Below are 21,881 nucleotides of genomic sequence, written 5' to 3' on the forward strand. Positions count from 1 at the left end.
CAGCATCGTTGATGATAACTGAGACTGCATTGCATCTTTGTGCAGAGGTGTGCAGCAACATGATCACTATCGGAGTCTCACCAAAAGATGACGAGCGTTTTATACAATTATATCGAACGTTTTTGTCATTTCAAAAAGCCTGAGCATTTTCACGAATCACCTCGAAAGAAATGTATACAAAAAAAAGTCTAAACATGAAAACAAAGTCTGAGGAAACACGAGCGTTCGAAATGGTGAGAGAGAGAAAAAAAGATGAACACAGGAAGCAGGAAGTCTGATTTGCGATATCTGCCTTCTGTTTGTATGTGTGTATGGTTGTTGGTGTGTGTGTGAATGTGTGTGTAAAATTAAACACAGACCTGTGCTATAAATTGAGGACTACAGTATGTCTTTGAAACTACCTCGCAACTGGGATTTCAGCACCTTCAAAGTTGAGACAGCTCGCATCGGTAAGCGGGTGGCCGTGCTGCCTTCACGGACAGCAGGACCACTACACTTGGTTAGCATTTCAAACTTTAGCCATGCTAAAACTAATAAGTTCATCTTCAATCAAGCACGGAGTGTAAAAAGAATACGATATTTGTTTTGGATGTTGGCCTGGAGAGCCACAACGTGGGTCAAATGCATTCCAATTGTATTAGAGAAATGACTTCAATTTTGGCCATTGATCTAAATGCTGTACCGTGATGGTAAAATCCTTTACTGTATTACTATTTATTTTTCACATTTTAATATGTAAATATGTTCTTTTGTATTTTAATAATCCTCAGCTGTGTATAGAATTTGTCCTACTAAAACCGGGCTTAACGGTACTTTTGTCTGCGTAATTGGCATCCCTTGCAACAACACACCTTGTCGCCTGAGGTGTCTTTAATTGCAACATTGCGATAAAGGAGGTTTGCACACATGTTCTGATAGCTTAGTGCTGACTTAGACTGAATGGGAATTTACCACAATCACAGGAAGTCTTATCCTGTTGAACTATTTGTTGCGCCATTTGGAAGTTGTGAGGTTCTTGCTTTATTTTGAAGTCAATAGGGATTCTTATATATAGTCATTTATGAGTGTGTTACAGTTATTTAATTCATATCGTAATCTGGATGTACATTTGAGTGTGTTAAACTCATTGCAGTGCATTGAGAGACAATTCATTTCATGACATCTGTAACTAAGTCATTTATGTAAACTACACTAACCCCTTTATAATCTCAAGAGGAAATTGAAAGACAGGTTGGAAGAAAAAACATGAAACAGGTGCACATGAGCTGCTTTAGTGAGCCACATCAAATTAATCTGGTTTCCCGGTCATAAATCTGGCTCTGTCTGACGACGTGAATCCCTCCACATGAAGCCATCACATTGCCGCCTAAAAGATGAACTACTCATAGAGGTGTTGGACCACAAAGTAGTGCCCGTCTTATTACAGTGGCATCACTCACTTCATGCAATAATAAGCATAACATATAAGTATATACAAATAAAACACATATTTGAAATGTTACGGCGGTTGATTTAGCCATGAATTTCAGTTTGTGGTGTGACTGTGTGGTGTCTCTAATCTAAAGAAAGTGATGCTTTTGAAAATAAGACCAAATCATCTTTGAGGTTACAAGTGGAGGCCAGTGGGCAGTAATACAGCAACTTCCTGTTACGGTGTGGTCACGGAGTGGCGTGGTGTCTGTCGGCGTGTGAAGTGGAGGACCCAAAATGCAGGGAGGCAGGAGAACCACAGCAGGAGTGCGGGCGAGACTGGCGTGCTTTATTTGACAGAAAACACTAACCAGGGTACTGGTTAATACTAACTAAACAACGAACTGACAGACAGCACTCCGGGGTTGACCGTGACAAGCGGCAATGATCCCACGCCGACTGATCACCACCCGGGAACTAAATACACCCACACTAATTGGGTAACTAGCCACACCTGGGGCCAGGCACAAGTGGCTGCGGGCCTGGATTGGTCAACCCGCGGAAGGGCTGGAACCCACTCATACCAATCGGGACCCTCAACCAAAACCAGATCGTCCCAGACATGACACTTCCTGTTTAACCCAGCAAGGCCGTACTTCTTCTCTTCTTCTCTATATTTGCACCACACGGTGACACAGTGAATTCAACAAACATTACTGCTAACTGGGCCTGTCACATCATATTTGTTATCCTAACCGTGTCTGCATCATACCAAGTACGCCTTAACCTCACTTCTTTCATTACGCCATAAACTATGACGCAATCTTCAGAATAGGTTTCGTTTTGTGCCACTTTTTGCTACTGCACAGCTGGCTGTATCATGTATTTTCCAAATGCAATAATATTGCTATTAAACAGTAACAGCTTTTGTGTGCAGGCAGCCCAACAGGAACTTGGTCCGCACAAATATGCAGTTTGTATTCACACCGAAAGTATAAGCACAAAACATAAATAAGCCCCTCCACCCTTTGAGGCTGTTCACAGCCAAAAGAGGAAGAGCACTGCAGCAGTCAAGTTTCTGTTACTTTTCTGAATTGTTCATCTTGCCATTCGCCGTCTGTTTCCCGTCTTTCAGCGCGCTCCAAGAGCATATTGTCCGGTGAGGGAAGCTCAGGTCCGACTCCGGGCTCAACACGCTCCCCCAAGTCCATGGAGAGGCCTTTGAAGGCTGGCTGGCTCAAGAAACAACAAAGGTCACTCGTGAAGAACTGGCACCAGCGATATTTTGTGCTGAGGGGGAGCACTCTAACCTACCACAAAGATGACCGCGAAACGACCATCCTGGTAAGAAAGGATGCTTTATTTGGACTTTATTTAAAGCCGACAAAGAAGTTTGGACACACCATCTTGAAGTCATCAGAAATAATAAACTACTAAAAGTCTTAGGAACTCATCTTGATCGATTAATTAATCAATCAATCAATCAATCGTTTTTAAACAGCTGTATGCTTCCAACTTTGTGGGAACAGTTTGGGGAAGGCGCTTTTCTGTTCTAGCCCTAGTGCACAAAGATGGTCCATAAAGACATGCATGATTTTGACCTCAACCCCATACACCAACGACTGCCTGTCCTTATTTCACACAAGCTTGAACCCACCCCTCTTTGTAGGGCTCTACATGTTAATAAAACATTTCTTTTTTTAACTCATTCACTGCCATTGACGGCTATAGACGTCAACAATTCATTTGAACAATTTCTATTAGTTTAACATTATTTCCCACTTTTGTTAACAAGAGTATGAAAACCTAGAAAATATTTTCATTGTACATTTAGAACAGAAATAAAATGTGTTAACTAGTGAAGTCATGCGATTAATTATTATTATTTCTTAAATCGTCTGGGTTTTAATAATCTTTTCTTTAAAAAAATATTATTTTTATTTTTTTTTACAAATACTTAAAAAAAGAAGAAAAAGAAAAGACTTAAAAATTCAGGAGTCAGGCGATTATTTTTTTTTGTAATTAATCGCATGATTTTACTAGTTAACTCACTATTAATCTGTTCTAAATGTACAATATATTTTTTTAGGTTCTATACTCTTGTTAACAAAAGTGGAAAAAAATGTTAAACTAATAGAAATAGTTCAAATGAATTTTTGACGTCTATAGCCGTCAATGGCAGTGAATGAGTTAAAGAAGGCCGGGATGTCATAGACACATTATTTCAGGTATTATCATACTGTATAATCAAGATAGTCTATTATTTTAGTATGCCCACATCAAGTCATGTTTTTGTACCTGCAGCCTTGTCTAGTCCAGTTGAGTGCATCTCAAATGTTGAATTAATCAATCGTGACGTTAGTTTAATGCCTGCACTAACCTCGAGCACCTCTAGGGGCGCCACATCTGTTTTGGGACTATTTTATAAGGATAGCTTTTACAGAGCGTGCTTGGTTGAGCACTATGGAATAATCAAAAACCCAGAATTAACTAAAGTACAAAAAAGTAGATAAAGTGACAAAGAACCACACAAAACTCACCAGGACATAAGTGACAGGAACGATAAGCAAAAAGCATATGAGACAACAAAGTCTGAAAAGATACAGAAACTAAATACAAGCAAACTAACGAGACAACGAGGAACACCTGGACAAGGCACATGTGGACACAAAACCCTGAGGAGACATAACATAAAACAAACCACAAAGACAAGAAATAACATGAAAGAAAACTCAAATACAAACTACGACAATAACAGACGAAAAACATCAAATATCAGTCGATAATCTGAAGGTTGCTACATTTAAGAGATGACTTTGAGTTCAGTTTTTCCATTTTGGAAGTTACTTTGATTCAAACACACACACACACACACATACACACACACATTACAATACACGATACAGTTCTTATGTGCACGTTTGTCTTCTACGCGTTTCTATTTTTTTGTCCTACATTGGAAACAATTAATTAGGATATCACGGAAAATTACATTTCTAACTCGTGTTTTATAGTTACTTCACACAGAGTTAAATAATTAATGATTTTAGAAATAATTTTGATGATCATAGCTAAGAGCTAACAAACCCCAAATTCACCATGTCAAGCAATGTTAATATCTATATAAAATAATCACAATGATTTTAGAATATAGACATTTACTTCTAAATGTGTTTAATGAATTTGTTTACATATGAGTTTAACAGTTTGAAAATAACTCCTGCAATCACTTAACATATTTATACAATAGTCTCTATTAAAGGGTAAGTCAGGCCAAACGGTAACAACCAATCACCTGCTTTCTGGGTTTGGTCATGTGACGTTACAAGCTCAGCCCTTTGGCACTGTGATGTCATTTCCAATCCACAGCAGGAGGCAAAATGGCCGCTCCCCTAAAATGGGTAAAAAAAGGGTGGATTTTTCTGCTTAATTTGTATTCCGCAAAAGCAATATTAAACTAGTGGTGCACATAGAACATATTGTAAATACATTTTCTGACTTTACTTCCCATTTAAGATTCTCCTGTAGATTGGCTCATCTCGAGTGGCTTTACATTCACTGAGTGTTTGTCCATGCCCCTTGCTTCACCAGTATTTTGGTGTTTTTTTTTTTTTAGGGCTTTATCCAGCTTCAGTTCAGCAGGGTCAATGAACTGCCCTCAAACTCAGATGAGCCAGGGAAGTACATCTTTGAAATCATACCAGGTAAGATTTGTACTCAAGAAATACTAGGTAGTTACTACTTACTACTTTTACTTCATGTTGTATACACAACACATTTCCAATAGTTGACCTTTAACTTCCCATTTTGTATCCAAGCATACAGTATGAAAGGATGAGTAATTCCAGACAGACAGATAGATCCATTATTTGACTTTGCTTTGTACCTAATATTCACTCAATCTTTATTTACGGCAGGTACAAGTGCAGATAAAGAACGATGTCCTCATGTGTTCATGGCCAACTCCCAGACTGATATGGACGAGTGGGTCCGAATTCTGCGCAGGGTCATCGGTGTTCCGGGTGGAGGTTAGTCACAGTTATTAAAAAAATAAAATAAAATACAGTTGTAGTTATTGTTTTCTGACAATTTTTTTTTTGTTTTCATGTAATTAAAGATGAGCCAAATAGGGGTGTGAATTGCCTAGTACCTGGCGATTCAATTCGTATCACAATTCATAGGTCACGATTCGATTCGATACCGATTAAACCCGATACGAATCTATAAATGGATTATTGCGATTTTTATTTTTTTACTCACATTTAGAAAATACTAATCATTAAATTTGTACATGTACACTGTAAGATTTGTATGAAAATTTATTTATTTATCTGAAAATTCTTGCGTGTCATTCCAGTGTTTGGAAAAAGTCTGCGGGACACAGTTATGTATGAGCAACGTTTCGGGCCCCAGATGGTGCCCATCTTGGTCCAGAAGTGTGCGCAGTATATCCGAGAACATGGCCTAAATGAGGAAGGCATCTTCCGTCTCCCAGGCCAAGACAACACTGTCAAGCAATTCAGAGACGCCTTTGACGCAGGAGAGAGGCCGTCCTTCCCCAGGTCACACACTTCCACTTGTCTTACTCCACTAGCATAATTTGAGTAATTTGTACTAAAACGTTTCGATTAAATTGAACTATACTAGTTTTTGGGCAACTTAAAAACATAAATTAGCTGTTACTTAATTATAAAAACTATAAAATTGAGTTATTTCGCGATTAGAACCTTGTTTCTACTGTTTCAAAAAAGGGAAAATTTACAACTAAAATATAAAACATACTAAAAATAAAAATGTATGTAATGTAATATTTTATGTTTTGTGTATATGTTTCATAATTTATTATACTTATTGATTTGTAATTTTATTTTAGCCCTATAGTTGACATTGTAAATTATCATTTGTTCTCAGTTTCCTATCTGGCTAAATAAATTAATAATAATTTACGTTAGATTATAAACATATACTCATAGCAGGCGGCATGGTGGCCAAGTGGTTAACATATCTGCCTCCGAGTCCAGAGGTTGTGAGATCGAATCCGGCCCTCCGGCCTTCCTGGCTGGAGGTTGCATGTTCTCTATGTTCCTGCGTGGGTTTTCTCCGGGTACTCCAGTTTCCTCCCACATTCGGAAAAATATGCATTCATGGTTTGGTAATTGAACACTGAATTGTCCTTAGATTGTCTGTGTGTGCCCTGCGATTGATTGGCTGGCAACCAGTTCAGGGTGTACCCCGCCTACTTCCCAAAGACAGCTGGGATAGGCTCCAGCATTCCCGGGATTCTTGTGAGGACACAGTGTACTTATGGTTTGGACTTCTGTTCACACTCATGTTTGAGACTCTTCACTGTGATATTTTTGGAATGTGGGAGTATGCAGAGGAAGATGCAAAATCCTCACAGAATTGTACATTTGCCAACTTTTTGTGAGCTTTGATCAGTTTCAGTTTCAAAGTGTGTTTGCTAATCACAAACAGCAAGAGCCAGAAGACTGCTGAGACAAAGTAAAAAAGATCATTTCCTCACTAAGAATATCTCGCTTCCTAATAAATTTGCATCTAAGGTGGCAAAAAAAAAAAATCAAACCAACATTTCTTGTATAAGAAAGCAGGGCGATCTGAGAGACCTGCAGAGAAACTCGAGGGGCACATGGCACCACATCCTGTTCTGGTTGAGTATGCAAGAGGATGCGCGCATGTGTTACACAATATGATAAGCTTTGTTTTTCGCCACAGCTTACATCAGTAAAACATTTAGGCTGCCTGTGTGTGGTTATGTGTAACACAGTGAAATGCTAAATGTACAGTCATCATTGGCTACGTTGGCACAAGCGCATGAGATTTGGGGCTAGAACGTATGTATGTATTTTGCTCACCATGTTAAAACACTTCCCTGGGCTTTTAATGAAAATGTCTGTCAGATGCTGTCAACAAAATACCCCAAGAATCAGTCCATTTTAGTGCTCAACCCTAAAATATAAATTTTCCATAATATGTCTCTTATTTAAAACAGGAAATGTAACCAAGATATTAAACTTTTTAAATGATGACCTAATTAGTCATATGAAATTATTGTGTTTGATACAGCTCTTTGGAGTTTTAATTCCATTAGTGCGCAAATGTTTGCAAAGTGTCAGTAAATTAATAAGTATTGAGTAGTTGTTTGGTGTGGCTTTCCCAACAGTGACACAGACGTCCACACGGTGGCGTCACTGCTCAAGCTGTACCTGCGGGAGCTGCCCGAGCCCGTGGTGCCCTGGACTCAGTACCAAGACTTTTTGGACTGCACCAACCTACTGGACCCTGGCAATGAAGAAGTATGATCATCTCATCATGTTTACATGCGTCTGAAATTCCCAGCATGTTTGTCCTCTTGTGACCAAATGTGTCCTTTCAGGGTCAAGAGAAGTTAGAGAAACAGATTGCCCTCCTCCCTAGAATCAACTACAATCTGCTAAGTTATGTCTGCAGGTGAGCTAAAGCATTGTGGGGAAACCGTTTATGTATGCTTAATAGCTGTATGAATGTTGTAAAGTACAGCCCGAATGAAGGCAGTCAAAAGAGCACGTGTCAGCGTGTACTTGATTGTTCCACAGGTTCTTATTTGAGGTTCAGCTCAACTCCAAAGTCAACAAGATGAACGTGGAGAACCTGGCCACGGTGATGGGGATCAACCTGCTCAAACCGCAGTTAGAAGACCCCATCTCAGTGATGAAGGGTACGAACATTTCTAGCCATCCTTTAGAATCACCTGCTGTGGGTAATTTGGAGTCCACAATGAACTTTGCTGTGCATGTTTTAGAATATGTGAGGAAACCTGCAAAGCACTCCGATATGAAAACATGGAAACGCCATACTGAATTTAAAGGCAAAAAACATGTTGTGTTGGAAAAAAGAAAGAAAAAGATCTGCTTAAAATTAAAGCTGTCATTCAGTAAGAGCAAACCCAACTCTTGTTTAGTCTCTAATGGGTTTGAGTCTACTTCCTGAACTTAACACCACTCATTTGTTTCCGGCCTTTCACGATTGGACAAATTGATTAATCCAGGTGTGTCTGACCATTGTCGTCGTGGTCACTGAGGTCAGGCACACCTGGGTTAATCAGTTTTTCCACTCATGAAAGATAGGAAATGAAGGAGTGGTATTGAGTTCAGGAAGAAGTGGATTTGTGAAAAGAGCCCACATGCTTGTTAATGTGCGACAACACTGCGACATGCCAAACTTGTTCTTGTTTTTAAACTATTGTATATTTAGACAACTCAGAACTTTTATGGAAAACAATTTGTTAGATTCCCATTGTTTTCTATACACAGGTGGCTATACAAATACAATAATGACACAACATTTAAAATGAATGAAGAAATACAGCATGACTAGACATACAGTCCTGCTCACTGTTATTGGCACCTCTTCATTTTTTGCATGAAGTCTGCAATATCTTCGGAAATAAATGGAAATGTACCAAATTTATATCATGAGAACCTTTTAATTGTATGTCCAACGTAATTCCGCAAAATATATTATTGCTTATAAATAGAAAACACAGCATGTGCAGCAATAACGGCACCCCTCTTTGAAATGTGGTTGCACACCCTTTGGCAGTGATGATAGCTTCCAAAAGTTTCTTGTAGCCATCTCTAAACTTCTTGCACTTCTCCGCTGCTATTTCCCCCCCACTCTTCCTTTGCAAATTGTTTAAACTCTTGATCGTTTGCAGGTTTGTTTTCCCAATGGCACATTTCAGCTCATATCAAGGATTTTCAATCGGATTGAGATCAGGAGTCATTGTTGGCTATTTTAAAACAGTATTTTTTTCCCATTTTAACCATTCCTGTGTGCTTTTGGATGTGAGCTTTGGGTCTTTGTCTTTAATTGGTTTGTGTTGTTTTCTTCTCAGCAACTCCTCACATCCAGAAGTTGATGACGGTGATGATCCGACAACACGAGACTTTGTTCCCTCTCAGCAAAGACGTGCCTCCCTCCCCTCCCTCCAACAAGGCCGACAACAACAAGAACTCTCCTCGCAACTTTGTGGGCTGGGGCTCTACTGAGGTACAGTAATACCCGGGTGGCCTTTTTTTTTTTTTTTCCAATGCATGCTCTGGTGAAATGTGAAATTATGACTGAGCCACAATTTCCAGAAATACAAAACATTTTACACCACTACCATGCATTACATATTGTTAAACTCTATTTGGGCCAAATACACACGTGTTTAAAAAGTCAGCAGCAAGTCAATACATACAAATATAAATGAATACAATAATAGTTTCATTTGGCATTGATCATTGTGTGATGCAACAAGAATTAAGACTAATATCTGTCTTAACTTATATTTAAAAAGTAATCTTTTTTTTTCTCCCTGTCATTATTTTTCATTTTCTATTTGTGGGGAGGATAGTGCTTCTTGTTATCGTCAGCTCTCTTGTTACAGTTTTATGATCAGGAACTAGAAATTAGAATTAGAAGAATAGAAAATCACCTTTAATTTCATGCAATTTTAAGGAAAAATGATATATTGGGATATACTGTATAGGTGTTACTTTAATATGATCTTTTATTGTATTGTTTCCCCCCGGAAATGTTACATATCAAAAGTACTACTGGTGTCGGTACTTGATATCGGTATCAGTGACTACTCAAAAGTTGAGTACTCGTACTGGTATTGGTCTGCAAAAGAGCAGTATCAAACATCAAACGGCTAGTATTGAAGGGGGTTGCGCCAATGAAAATGGCTGGCGTTCAATGAGTTAACTCATATGCCACTAACGCGATATTAACTAGAATATCATATTTAGACCAGTGAGGCTGCATAGAACATATTATTGTCAAAAAATGTGTTTGGTTTGACTTCCCCTTTAAACTATTTCAGCAATTTTCTGTTTCCAATCAGATTTCAAATTTGATCTTACAAAGCCAGCAAGCTAACTTGTGGCTAGCAAAAAGTCGATCTGCACAAATTAACACATTTAGCATCTCTTGTTATTATATTTTGGATAAATATTTATTCTGAACTGCTGTACGTTGCACAGTTGTGCACTGTTTACACTGCGTTTTTGTATCATACTTATTCGATAATTCTGATATTGCAGTGGTGGTTTTAGGAGATTAATTTAGTTGGGTATGTCCCCACACACAATGCAGAGAGAATTTCTTCAGGACTTGTTCAGTTTAAAACAACATACATACATAATCATTCCATCAGGCCCTGCCCTGGGCATAGGCAAACTAGGCGGCCACCTAGGGCGCCATCTAGTGGAGGGGGTGCCAAATTGCAGGGCAAAAACAAAAGAAGAAAAGATTAATGAGTTAAAAAAAATCTCCAAAAATATTTACAATTGTTTGTCATTTGTTACTCCACCATTACATCCATGTTACTCTGCACCAAAGTGAGACAAAGCTTGTTGGCTTTAAAATAAAGCAGTCCAGATACCTGCAAATAGATTTGCATAAATCATTGTTTCACATAACCACGTTAATTTATACAAGATAAGAATTGTGTGCTGGTTTAATTGAAAACAAATATATAATGAAGGCATACTTTTTTTATATATTTTTTTATTTGCAGTTGTATGAAATTTGGTATTTATTGTGTGATGTGCTATTAGATATTATATATCTTTATTTATTTATTGCCGCGGGAGAGAAAATCTGCACGTTCGCCAAGGGCACTAAATCACTTAGGCATTACATAATTCATATTTGTGTTCCAGATGGGTGATACTTCTTTCTCCGAGTGTACCGATGTGGAGAAAAATGACAGTCCAGGTGCCCTGCGAGGAAACTGCAGCGCTCCAGATGTGCTGCAAGATTCGATGTCATCTTCCGACAACTGGTCCGGGAGCCCCCGCAAACGTACCCAAACTCTGCCCACCTTCAGCTGCCCCCTCACGGGGATGGCGGCAAAGGCTGGCGCCATCAACCGCTGGAGCCGCATCCAGGATCTCGTGGAAGAGAAGAGTGAGACGTTGTCAGAGGACATCTTCAAGATCCTGGATCTCCGCAGTTCAGGATCTTTCCTAAAAGGCTCCACGACAAGCATCAAGGAGGGAGACGTGAAGTTCACAGCGCAAGATGGAACGAATAACGAGGCTTCCATTACTTCGAGCTCCCAAAAAACTGAGAGTGACTCCAAGAATGCTCGTGCCCAAAAGAGTGTTGAACCCTTGATAGGGAGTGGTTTAAGTCAAGAGGTCAACAACAGGACTGAACAGAATAGAGACAACCGGCAGTCTTTTGACAGGTGAGGATTAACATTAGATTTATTTATAATATAATCGTACTAGTGGTTAGTCTGCCTTACAGTCGAGAGGTTCCAGGCTCAAACCTTAGCTCCAGCTCTCTGGACCTGATGTGAATTCTGTATTTCAATATTTAGCAGTTGGACATACATTGATAAGTCAAATAATGATTACTGTTTAAGTTGATAGCAAACAGAAGAATGGATGGGTAGTTTATCTCTCTTTTTGAACAGCCCACCTCCAAAAGGGTATTGCTTGCCGTTATAGATGCTTTGAGCTCTAACGGTGTGTTGTGTCTTGCAGTGTGCAGCAGGAGATGAAGGAGCTGAGGGCCACTGTGGTGGAGCTTCAGTCTACTCTGGAGGCAGAGCGCCACCGTGTGGCTGCTTTGGAAATATGCCTCCGAAATGCCGAGCGGAGCCGGGATGAAGCTCAGAGACGAAATGAAGAACTGCGACGGGACATTCAGCATTTCCTTGGTCCAAAGCCCCAAAATCACACTTAACACTTGGGACATTTTATTGTTTAGAGTTGGTTTCTTCTTGGCTGCTGAGCAGCAGATGAGAAGTTTTTGGTGGCTCTAGTCATTTGAGAGAAATTTGTTAAATAGATTGATATTTCCAAACGTTAGCTTACATTCCTCTAATAGATGTCTTCCCCCAATTAATCATCTACTTAGATAAATGAGTACCACAAATATAGGCCTCAATTCACCTTCCCAACATAATAATAAGCGTCTTTGCATTTACCATGACTTATTGCACCATGTTTCGCTGTACGACAACACAGAGCACACATGGCATCTGTAAAGGTCAATTTTACAGGCGATGAAAAAAAAAAAGTGTGTGTGGTAATGTGGAGCGAAAGCTGCTCAACATTTCAAGAGGGAATAATTGCAGATTAGAAGCGAAAACTAAAGAAAGTAAGAACGACCAGACATTTGAGATGTGTGCCACTGAAACACAATGACGTGGTTTCCATTAAAATGATGAAAAAGGAATTGGAAGATCTACTCTTTAATGACCCACACAATCCATTATTACATTTGCACATGCGTGAAAATCAAGTAAAAAAACAAAACAAACTTGCTACCAAACAAAGCCGTCATTTGAATGGCGGCGAATGGAGTGCTGAAAGTGTTTGTGTAACTGCACACCTTAAAGCTTGCAAGCATTGTTTAAACGGCTTTCAGCATTAAGTGATAAAACGACAGGTGGACTTAGTGCCATTTTTAACTGTCCTATTGGAGTTTATAGGCAAATAAAAAACATTGCAAAGGTGAGTCTATTTGGTCCCACTTTAAATAAAATAAAATTTACACTTGGAAGAGAGTAAAATAAATAAAAGTCACTCAATGGTTGAGGAACAAACCCATAACTTCTGTTTGGGAGACAGCCAATCTACTCCCTGAGCCACGCAGCTCCTGCTGTGTGTTAGTATATCGCTCATGTCAGTTGATAACTTCGTAACTCAAAGAGTCGTTTTTGGTCTCCACTTGTATATTTGCAAACAGTAGGAGTGGCATAAGGTCAGGTCAGGTCTCCCAAGCTGAAGGTCGTGAGTTCGTTACTCATTCCTTGAGTGACTTTTTTTTTTTTTAAACCTCTCTTCCAAGTGTGATTTTTACTCGAGTGGAACCCTTGAGTGATTTTTTTTTATTTATTATTTTAATCTCTTCCAAATGTAAATTTTTGTCTATTTAGAGTGGGAGCAAATAGACTTAGAGTAAAATGTACTTGCTTTGTACAGCCTGCAAAGATCACGAGCCAGTCACATATATAATAAAATATATCAATATTTATTTGTGGAAAATTAGATAATATTATATTGATATGCATGTTTTGTACTATGTGTTTGTACTCAGTTGTGTAAATAAAGGCCTCTGCCCATGATATGAGGAAAATAAGGTAGTGCTGTGAATGGCCACAAATGAAATCATCTGGTACACAGTATGTGAGAAATGACTTGAAATCTTGAAGTAACACATTTTGAATTCCCACTGGTATTTAAAGTAGGTTTATTTTGTACAGCTATTCTAAGCACTGTGTCAAATATTCTTTGTTTTGATTGACACAGGCAGATTTGTTTTGTATTTGAAAGCAGTTTGAGAAAATGAGCATCATTATCATTGTAGGTGCAGAATGCTTGCACTGATTGATGCTCATTGCTTACTTACTGGTGTGAATTAATGTGTAGTTTTTGCTGTGATCTAACTTTATAGTATACTGTACCCCCCCCCCCCCCCCACACACACACACACATATAATACACATATTAAAAAAATCTTTGAAAAATCACTGTGTGATTAAAAACAGCTTTCACCAACAAAGTAGACACATCAAGTGGATGTAAAATAGAATCTCAGGACTGCAGTTCAAATGTGACATTAGCTCTCTTTGTGATATCAAAAAAAGAGGCCCAGATTATAATTCATTAAACAAAAAAAGAAAAAAAGGTTTATGTTGTTGTGCCCAATAACCTGAACAACTCAGTTAAAAAATAAGTAAAAAAAATAAACAACTAACATAATGTGGTTTCAAAAACATTGACACCTCATTACAATTTAGAATGTGGCTGTGTTTAGAATTAACCAATCACATTCAATCTCTTTTTACAATCCAACAAAGTTGACTTTCCCAAACTTTCCAACCTACTGTATATTCAATTGAATACACAATAAAGACAAGGGGCTTTCGCAGACTGGCACAAGTGCGCACAGCGTAAAAACTGCCGCATCTCAATTTTTGTGCCGAGGCAGGTCAAGTGTTAATCTACGTGTTTGTGAATTTGGTAGACATGCTTTACATGCCTGGGCATTCCAGCGTGTGTTGCTGTCACGACCATCAGTGCATTGGTCACAAAAAGTATGCTAAATTCTAGACTGCCTAAAGTTGGTCTATTTTGCAGCGCAGGTGATCCAATTATGCATGTTTGGTGTATTTGATGGATGGTGATTTTTTTCATATATTCCCTCATTTGGAACACTACACTCAATAAGCATTTGGGAACTGAGGACACTAATCACGGTCTCCCAGTTGTCCGTCCAAATACGCCACAAATGTTCACAGGGAGACAGGACAGGACTGCTGGCAGGCCAGTTTACAGGTAGTACTTACACTCTTACTATGAAGCCACACTGTTATAATGTGCAGAATCTGTTATTTTAGCCTTTTACTGTCAGTGACTGCCCATCACAAAAAAATATCAGATACCAAATGGCTCGACTAAGTGTGAAAAGACAAAGATTTTCAAAGAAAAAAGCAAAACAATGAGGCAATATCCTGCCAGGGACAAAACACTAGATAAAGGCTTGAGAAGATAAAGTGACAAAAGTTCATGGTGGCAAATTCAATAGCAATGTAGCAATGCGAGTTAGCAAGCTAACACATTGTCGATGTAAATGACATTACTTTGCAATAACAATAATTCAATGGTGCAGGTTAAGGTATAAACATGTCTCTAAATATTGTCTGACTCCAAATGTTGTTACATTTATGATCCAAATCATACCATCTGGGTCAAACGAGAGAACATAGGGTTGCAAAACTACAGTCCATGTCGTTCAACATAGGATCATAGTCTAGACTATAAAGGGTGCACTTTCACTTTAGCTAGTGAGGTAGCTTGTTGTATAAGGAATATGTTGTTTTTAGTCATGATTTGGTTGATCATCAAGTTTAAAATGTCAATTTCCCTGAATTATTTTCATCCTCTGGACAATTTCAGGATGCTAAATCCTAGCAGTGTGTGTATTTACATGTACAGTATGTGCGCAAGCGAGCAGGCTGCTCTCAAACCTTCAATGGGTCATCAGGAAGGTGCAATGTCAGTTGCCACAGCAGTTTAACAGTGCAACAGATAAGAGCCCCGCCTGTCAAGTATCACCCTGGCAGATGAGTGACAGATGCGGGAAAAGCGCATTGCTTTCCAACCGGGTGACGCACCGAGTGTATCTCCGGGTCACGCAAAGAAGCTCTGGAATGAGAGCGGCAGTTGTGAGCTGGCATGTGAGTTCAGGTGCTGAGCAGGAATGTTCTGCTCAATGGCAGGGAGGCCATTTTATTATCACAGCAGAAAACGTGTGAGCAGCATGGACACAATATCCGTTGAATCACTCTGGTCTCATTCATCCTATTTAGATTTTATTGACAGTACAGTGTGCAATCCACACATCTAATGCACTCCCCGGGAAATGTGAAAACCTTTTTTGTCTTCAAAAAGAAAAACAGTGACTGAATGTGAAAAGAGTTTAGTATCCTCCATTCTTGGTTCTTGGGCCTCACAGCTCATTACATTTCAATTTCATTTGGACAAGTGTTTTAATGTCCTCTAATATGCGAGGGTATCAACAGACTGGCGTACTTTGTCAAAACGAAATGGTCGATGGCGCGCCAACAACGGCGTGCAGAACTTTGCCATTTACAAAGCAAATAAACAAATGAAAATAAATCAACTCTGGTGCACCCACCCAAACAAAATAGCGCTTCCACAAGGAAGAGGCTACAGGACAATGTTTACAAAATCCTCATTAAGGAAGTTGTGAGATAACACACGCTCAGCATCACAAAAAGTGGAGGGCACGCACACACACACACAGCAAGCAGAGCCCACCATATCGTAGATAAGAGACTGAGAGAAAAAGCTGGGAAGGAAGAGCAAAGCACAGAAAGCGAGTACAACACGAGAGATGACAAGGTGGACCATACCGAACCGCTGTCACGCTACCATTGGACCTGTAGCCCAATAGTTGCGCATGAGACTAAATGCTGTGTCAACAGCAAAGCTGCATAAGGCGTGCTGTCCAAGATCCCACTTGTCACAGCAAAGGTCAACAATACTTTTTATTGACCGTGACGGCAAAAAGCTAATTGCAATTTTTTTCTCCATGGCGAGCATTTGTGTTTCTCTCCTGGGAACCATTTGCAGCACCGGGACTTCGCTCTTGCTATTTTCTATATTGCTGCTCCAGGGGCCTCTTTGTGGCGAGGGCAGCCCCATCTCCAACACCGAACGGAGACTTGGACCCACTCCGGGACTGGGATGGTCGGCGGACCCGTCCCAGTTGGAGCAGGACAACAATCTGATGATGCAGGATGTGCTGGAGAGCCTGAAAGAGCAGTTCCTGCAGACGTTCAACCTGAGCGGTTTGGGTCCACCTCCACTTCCACCTGGAAGCATACGAGAGGAGCCGCCCGAGTACATGATGGAGCTCTACAACCGCTTTGCCAATGACCGCACCTCCGCGCCAAGCGCCAGCATCATCCGCAGCTTCAAGAATGAAGGTACACAAAACTTTGTTCATGACTTTCAAATTGTCGTTAATATATTTTCTCTTATTGCAAATTCTCCATTGTGAGACTAGCTTACAATATTTTAATATGTACAAGAAAAGTCCTCAAAACTAGATTCATTTAAATACTCAAATCTTCATTAAAACACTGTCATTACATAACAGGACTTCCCTGTTTTTAAAATAATTATTAGGTGCGTATCAAAAACTGGTTTGAGCCAGTAAATCATTTTTTGATTTAGTAATTGTTTAGATTTGGGCATCACCGGTCCTCGAGGGCCACTATCCTGCATGTTTTAGACGTTTCCCTCCTCCAACACACCTGATTCAAATGATCAGCTCTGCAGAAGCCAGATACTGATACTGATCATTTGAATCAGGTGTGTTGGAGGACTTCACAGGCTCATCCAAATAACTAAATACAATTCCATACTATACAGGTAGTTTGATGAGGTTTTAAGGTAAACCCAACTACGTAATCTGGATCAATGTTGGAGGAAGCCTGTAGAATTGAGAAGATGACATTCAAATGGGAGTGCAGGAGTTACAAGGCAAGGGGTAGGGAACTCTGGTCCTTGAGAGCCACTGTCCTGCTTGTTTTAGATCTCTCTCCCCACCAACACACCTGATTCAAATGATCAGCTCTGTAGAAGCAAGATAATGATCCTGATCTGGACGATATAAAAATCTTAAAGTGGAAGTCAACCTTAAACCTTTCTTGACGATAATGTTATATGTGACCCCACTAGTCTAAAAATTACATTCTGATTAATATTAAATTTGTGGAATGTGAGTTAAGTAGCAAAATCCATCTGTTTTTATCCATCTCAGGGGGCGGCCATTTTGCCACTTTCTATCGACTGAAGATGACATCACAGTTGCTCAGGGCTCAGACCAATGACAGCTCACCTGTTTGAGCTGTGATTGGTTGTTACTTGATATCTGAGCAACTGTGATATATTTTTCACTCGACAGCAAATGGCAAAATGGCCGCCTTCTGAGAGTGATCAAAACTGCTGGATTTTGCTGCTTAACTCATATACCACAAACGCAATACAGGGAGTCCTCGAGTTATGTCTTATGTGACCTACGTCGTTTAGATTTTACGGCGCCCGTGCCTCGTCCGTAGCACCTTCTTTTTCATTAATTTCCCACAGTAATCACGCCATTTTAAAGTTATTTAAAGTTGTGTTGTTGTTACCTCTAGCAGCTGATGTCCATCAGCAGGTTGGCTCGCCATCCGGCGCATCACATTTTTTTTCAAGTTTGAATCAGATCCGTTTTGCTGTCCGTCAGCAATGAATGTCCGTGCGGAAACACGAAATGTTGGTTCCGGCTCTTCCAGGTCGTGCGAATATGTTTTTAAAATTACTGTAAAAAGTATTTTGATGTAAATATCGACATTAACGGGGAAATCCGATTTAAGTAGAAATTCAAGTTTCATCGCCAGCGTAGGAACGGAACTCTGCCGTAACTTGAGGATTCCCTGTAATAACCAAAATACCGTATTTCAACTCGTGGGGCTGGATAGAACATATTATTGTCAATATTTTTCTGGGGGGGGGGGGGGTGTTGACTTCCCCTTTAAACAGCCATTGACACAGGGATCAGAGCAATAAAGACAAGACAAGACAAGAAAATATTCAAGAATGTGACAAATAATATAACACTGAATTCATTCCTCATGTATTTCCTCTATTCCCCAGATTCCTCTTCAAGCATTGTCGGTGTTGGGGGAGTAAGGCGTCACCCACTCCTCTTCAATGTGTCAGTCCCCCATCATGAACACATCATTGCGGCCGAGCTCCGCCTCTACACGCTCGTCCAGACTGACCGTCACCTGTTTGCCGGTGTCGACCGCAAAGTCACCATCTACGAGCTGATACGTCATGACAAAGACGGCAACGACACGGATGAGAATTTGGAGCGCGGAGACGATTTTGGGGTTGAAAAGGAGCATGTGGAGCTGCTGGAGTTGGCTTCAAGGCAAGTGTACGGCACCGACAATGGCTGGGAAGCATTCAACCTGACTGATTCGGTCCAGCGGTGGCGTAAATCCGAGCACGGAACTACCCATCGGTTGGAGGTGCATATCCACAGCGTGGCAGGTGAAGACGACTCGCAACGTGTCACAGACCAAAACCAAAATGGGAATATTGAAAGAGACATGAAGATTGACACAAACGTGAAGGAAAAACACAGACCCCTGCTGATTGTTTTCTCGGATGATGAAAGCAGCGACCATCGAGATGACAAACATGATCTGGAAGAGATGATTGACCACGAAACCTCCAACATAATCCTTCAGAACGACTTTGAGAACGACCTGTGGGGCAATCTAGATCGGGACGGCTACGGCGGCGATGGCGGGTCAGAACCAGATGAAGCCGACCTGCTCCAAATGCGCTCCAATCTGATCTACGACACGAGCTCACGCATCCGCCGGAACGCCAAGGGCAACCACTGCAGGAGACAACCTCTGCACGTGGAGTTCAAGGATATCGGATGGGACAGTTGGATCTTGGCACCCAGCAGCTACGATGCCTATGAGTGCGCTGGGATTTGTTCCTTCCCGCTAACAAAACACGTCACGCCCACCAAACACGCCATCGTCCAAACGCTGGTCAACATCAACAGTCCTCAGAGAACAGCGCGAGCGTGTTGCGTGCCCACCAAGCTCGATCCCATCTCACTCCTCTACCTAGACGACACAGGCGTGGTCACGTATAAGCACAAGTATGAAGGTATGACTGTGGCTGAGTGTGGCTGCAGATAGCTGGACTCTTGAGGAGCTAAATGAGGCTCGGACTGATTTCAAGAGCAATCAGTGGACTCTACTCAACAGGACTGGAAGTGCATCTAATCACTATTTATAAAGTCCCATGTGGCTGGACTTTGTCCGTCGAGACAGAAAAGACGATAACTTCTTACAGGGTGAATGGCAGCTGCCAACGCAGTGAGATCAGAGACAGTGGCGACTGACATTCATGTATCTTTTTGCCAGCGTGACTAAAAGTTACAAGACGTTCCTCAAGGATCTTAAAAAAAAGTTTCCTCTATATTATTTATTTGGTTAACTTGTTACTACGAGATTTAAAAAAAATAATTTCCAGTTTAATACATTTTGTAGAAAGTTTATTTGGATGTATGCCGCCATTGTTACGTCGCAACGCAATCAGTGCGTAGTGACGTAGAATGGCGGCTGGCTCTCTGCCGAGCAATGTGAAATGCCTCAAGAAAGCAAGGTAATGCTACGTCCACACCGAACCGAAAATATCGTGATGCTACACTGGTCTCGCGCATGTTTATTCGCGGGGTTCGCAAAGGGATTTGTTTCGCTTCGATTGGTGGTGCTAACTTTATTGTAGCATTGCTAGCTTGCTTCACACTCCGACAATTAAATAAACTTACCAGATAAGCCAACCTCCACGCTTCTTCCCCCAAGCAATCTCCTTTTTGGCCCGGTCCCGGTACACGTAGCTCGCCGCGTCGTACAGCTCCGGGTGCCTGTAAACCGCGACGATTAAGCTATCCTCCATTGCTATGCTACACGCTTCCTATGTTTTGTCTGCTATGTGACGTATTTGGTGACGGGGACTATCTCGATACTGATTGGCTGAAGCTGACGCAATTCAGCCAAAGCTGACGAAATGGGCAAAGTAGCGAAATGCTTGCCGGAAACGTGCCAAACGTTGCCGTCAAGCAATCGCGGCCGTCCGCGCAAAGTCCATTGACTACAATGCAATCGCGCCGCTAGAAACGCCTCCCCCGCTGAATGTAGCATAAGCCTCGTTGCGTTCCTAAAGGGAGGATCAAAACTCCTGAATGCATCTGGTGAATGACGAGAGCACGGCGTGGAGGAGGGTCACTCTCGCGATCGCATGTTGTTTCTTTAGGAATGCTACTAGGCTTACCTTGCCTCATTTCACTTTGCTCGGCAGAGAGCCAGCTGCCATTTTACGTCACTACACACTGAATGCGTTGCGACGTAACAATGGCAGCGTACGTCCAAATATAGTTTCTACAAAATATATTAAACTGGAAATAGTTTTTGAAAAATGAATCTCATAGTTATGTTAGTAACAACCAAATAAATAATATAGAGCAAACTTGTCATTACAGTCGGGGTTCCTTTTAACTAAGCACATTCTGCAGTGTGTGCAATGTCGGTGGGAACTAGTGGGCCAGAGCTTCCTCCTCCTGCTCCGTCCCCCTGACATGTGTTTTCCTCTCCACTTATCTGCGCCTTCCCCACTTGATGCAAACACTAATCAGCACTTCATGCAGCCTGCCACAGTGAAATGACCTCCTCCAGGCAACTTGACAAGACTGGAACTCTCCAGGCTCGCCTCCTGCAGGCTCCTGATACGTAGGCACCATGCAAGGGTCCGACTGGCGGGGTTATCTGCCCCAACCCAGTTTCCCACTTCACATGCCTTTTTTTCCACAATCAACACACACACACACAAGCTGCAGTGATAACAAGGTGTTTGTGGTTGAGAAACATGTATTCCACCAATCAAACTTGGACGTCATTCCAAGCAATGTTTGAGGTGGCAGTATGAGGGATCGGGACAAAACAAGGGGCAGAGGTTGACCACATTCCTCGGAAACTCAATATGTTAACTGTCTCGACTTACTGACCTGACAAGTCCTGCTCCTCATTTGGGTCATCCATCACTTTTATGGTAAATTGCCTTTCTGGGGGAATATTTATCATGTGTGGACCAAAGTCAGGGACAAAAAGGAAGTTGAGATAAAACCCAAAGGAAAATTTGTTTTCTTTTGTTATAAGGCTTTTGATACCTCCGCTGCTTTGTAATAAACACTATTATTTATTGTTTTAATTTATTATTATTGTTTTTTGTTTTTTTAATGAAACTTATATCTGTAGTAAAATGTTGTGTTAAAGTGTCTTTTAAGTCTTTCAGCTGAAAAATGAC

At 40.8% G+C, this 21,881-nt stretch overlaps 2 protein-coding genes across 2 annotated transcripts; both read left to right on the forward strand.

Moving 5' to 3' along the window:
- The first annotated feature begins 278 nt into the window (after window positions 1-278).
- On the forward strand, window positions 279-13,716 carry arhgap25 (Rho GTPase activating protein 25). The gene is made up of 11 exons (XM_086076334.1): window positions 279-449; window positions 2,546-2,754; window positions 5,027-5,114; window positions 5,328-5,438; window positions 5,768-5,972; window positions 7,592-7,724; window positions 7,805-7,878; window positions 8,004-8,125; window positions 9,305-9,459; window positions 11,121-11,650; window positions 11,952-13,716. Exons 1-11 carry the CDS (start codon window positions 386-388, stop codon window positions 12,151-12,153), a joined length of 1,893 nt encoding a protein of 630 aa, XP_085932460.1. The 5' UTR covers window positions 279-385; the 3' UTR covers window positions 12,154-13,716.
- Window positions 13,717-16,324: 2,608 nt separating this feature from the next.
- Window positions 16,325-20,086, forward strand: bmp10 (bone morphogenetic protein 10). Its single transcript, XM_086076328.1, has 2 exons — window positions 16,325-16,930; window positions 18,645-20,086. The coding sequence occupies exons 1-2, from the start codon at window positions 16,402-16,404 to the stop codon at window positions 19,712-19,714; spliced, it is 1,599 nt and encodes a 532-aa protein (XP_085932454.1). The 5' UTR covers window positions 16,325-16,401; the 3' UTR covers window positions 19,715-20,086.
- Window positions 20,087-21,881: the final 1,795 nt, after the last annotated feature.

Source organism: Leptonotus elevatus, chromosome 5 (genome assembly GCF_054856555.1).
Source record: "Leptonotus elevatus isolate MCC_2025b chromosome 5, RoL_Lele_1.0, whole genome shotgun sequence".
Taxonomy (NCBI): Eukaryota; Metazoa; Chordata; class Actinopteri; order Syngnathiformes; family Syngnathidae; genus Leptonotus; species Leptonotus elevatus.

What these genes read in the sequence shown, in the direction of transcription:
- arhgap25 (XM_086076334.1), top strand. Translation starts at nt 386, where the DNA reads ATGTCTTTGAAACTACCTCGCAACTGGGATTTCAGCACCTTCAAAGTT. An exon ending in ACCGCGAAACGACCATCCTG is followed by an intron (nt 2,755 to 5,026) that starts GTAAGAAAGGAT and finishes TTTTTTTTTTAG; the next exon opens with GGCTTTATCCAGCTTCAGTT. An exon ending in CTGCTAAGTTATGTCTGCAG is followed by an intron (nt 7,879 to 8,003) that starts GTGAGCTAAAGC and finishes ATTGTTCCACAG; the next exon opens with GTTCTTATTTGAGGTTCAGC.
- bmp10 (XM_086076328.1), top strand. Translation starts at nt 16,402, where the DNA reads ATGAGACTAAATGCTGTGTCAACAGCAAAGCTGCATAAGGCGTGCTGT. An exon ending in CCGCAGCTTCAAGAATGAAG is followed by an intron (nt 16,931 to 18,644) that starts GTACACAAAACT and finishes TCTATTCCCCAG; the next exon opens with ATTCCTCTTCAAGCATTGTC.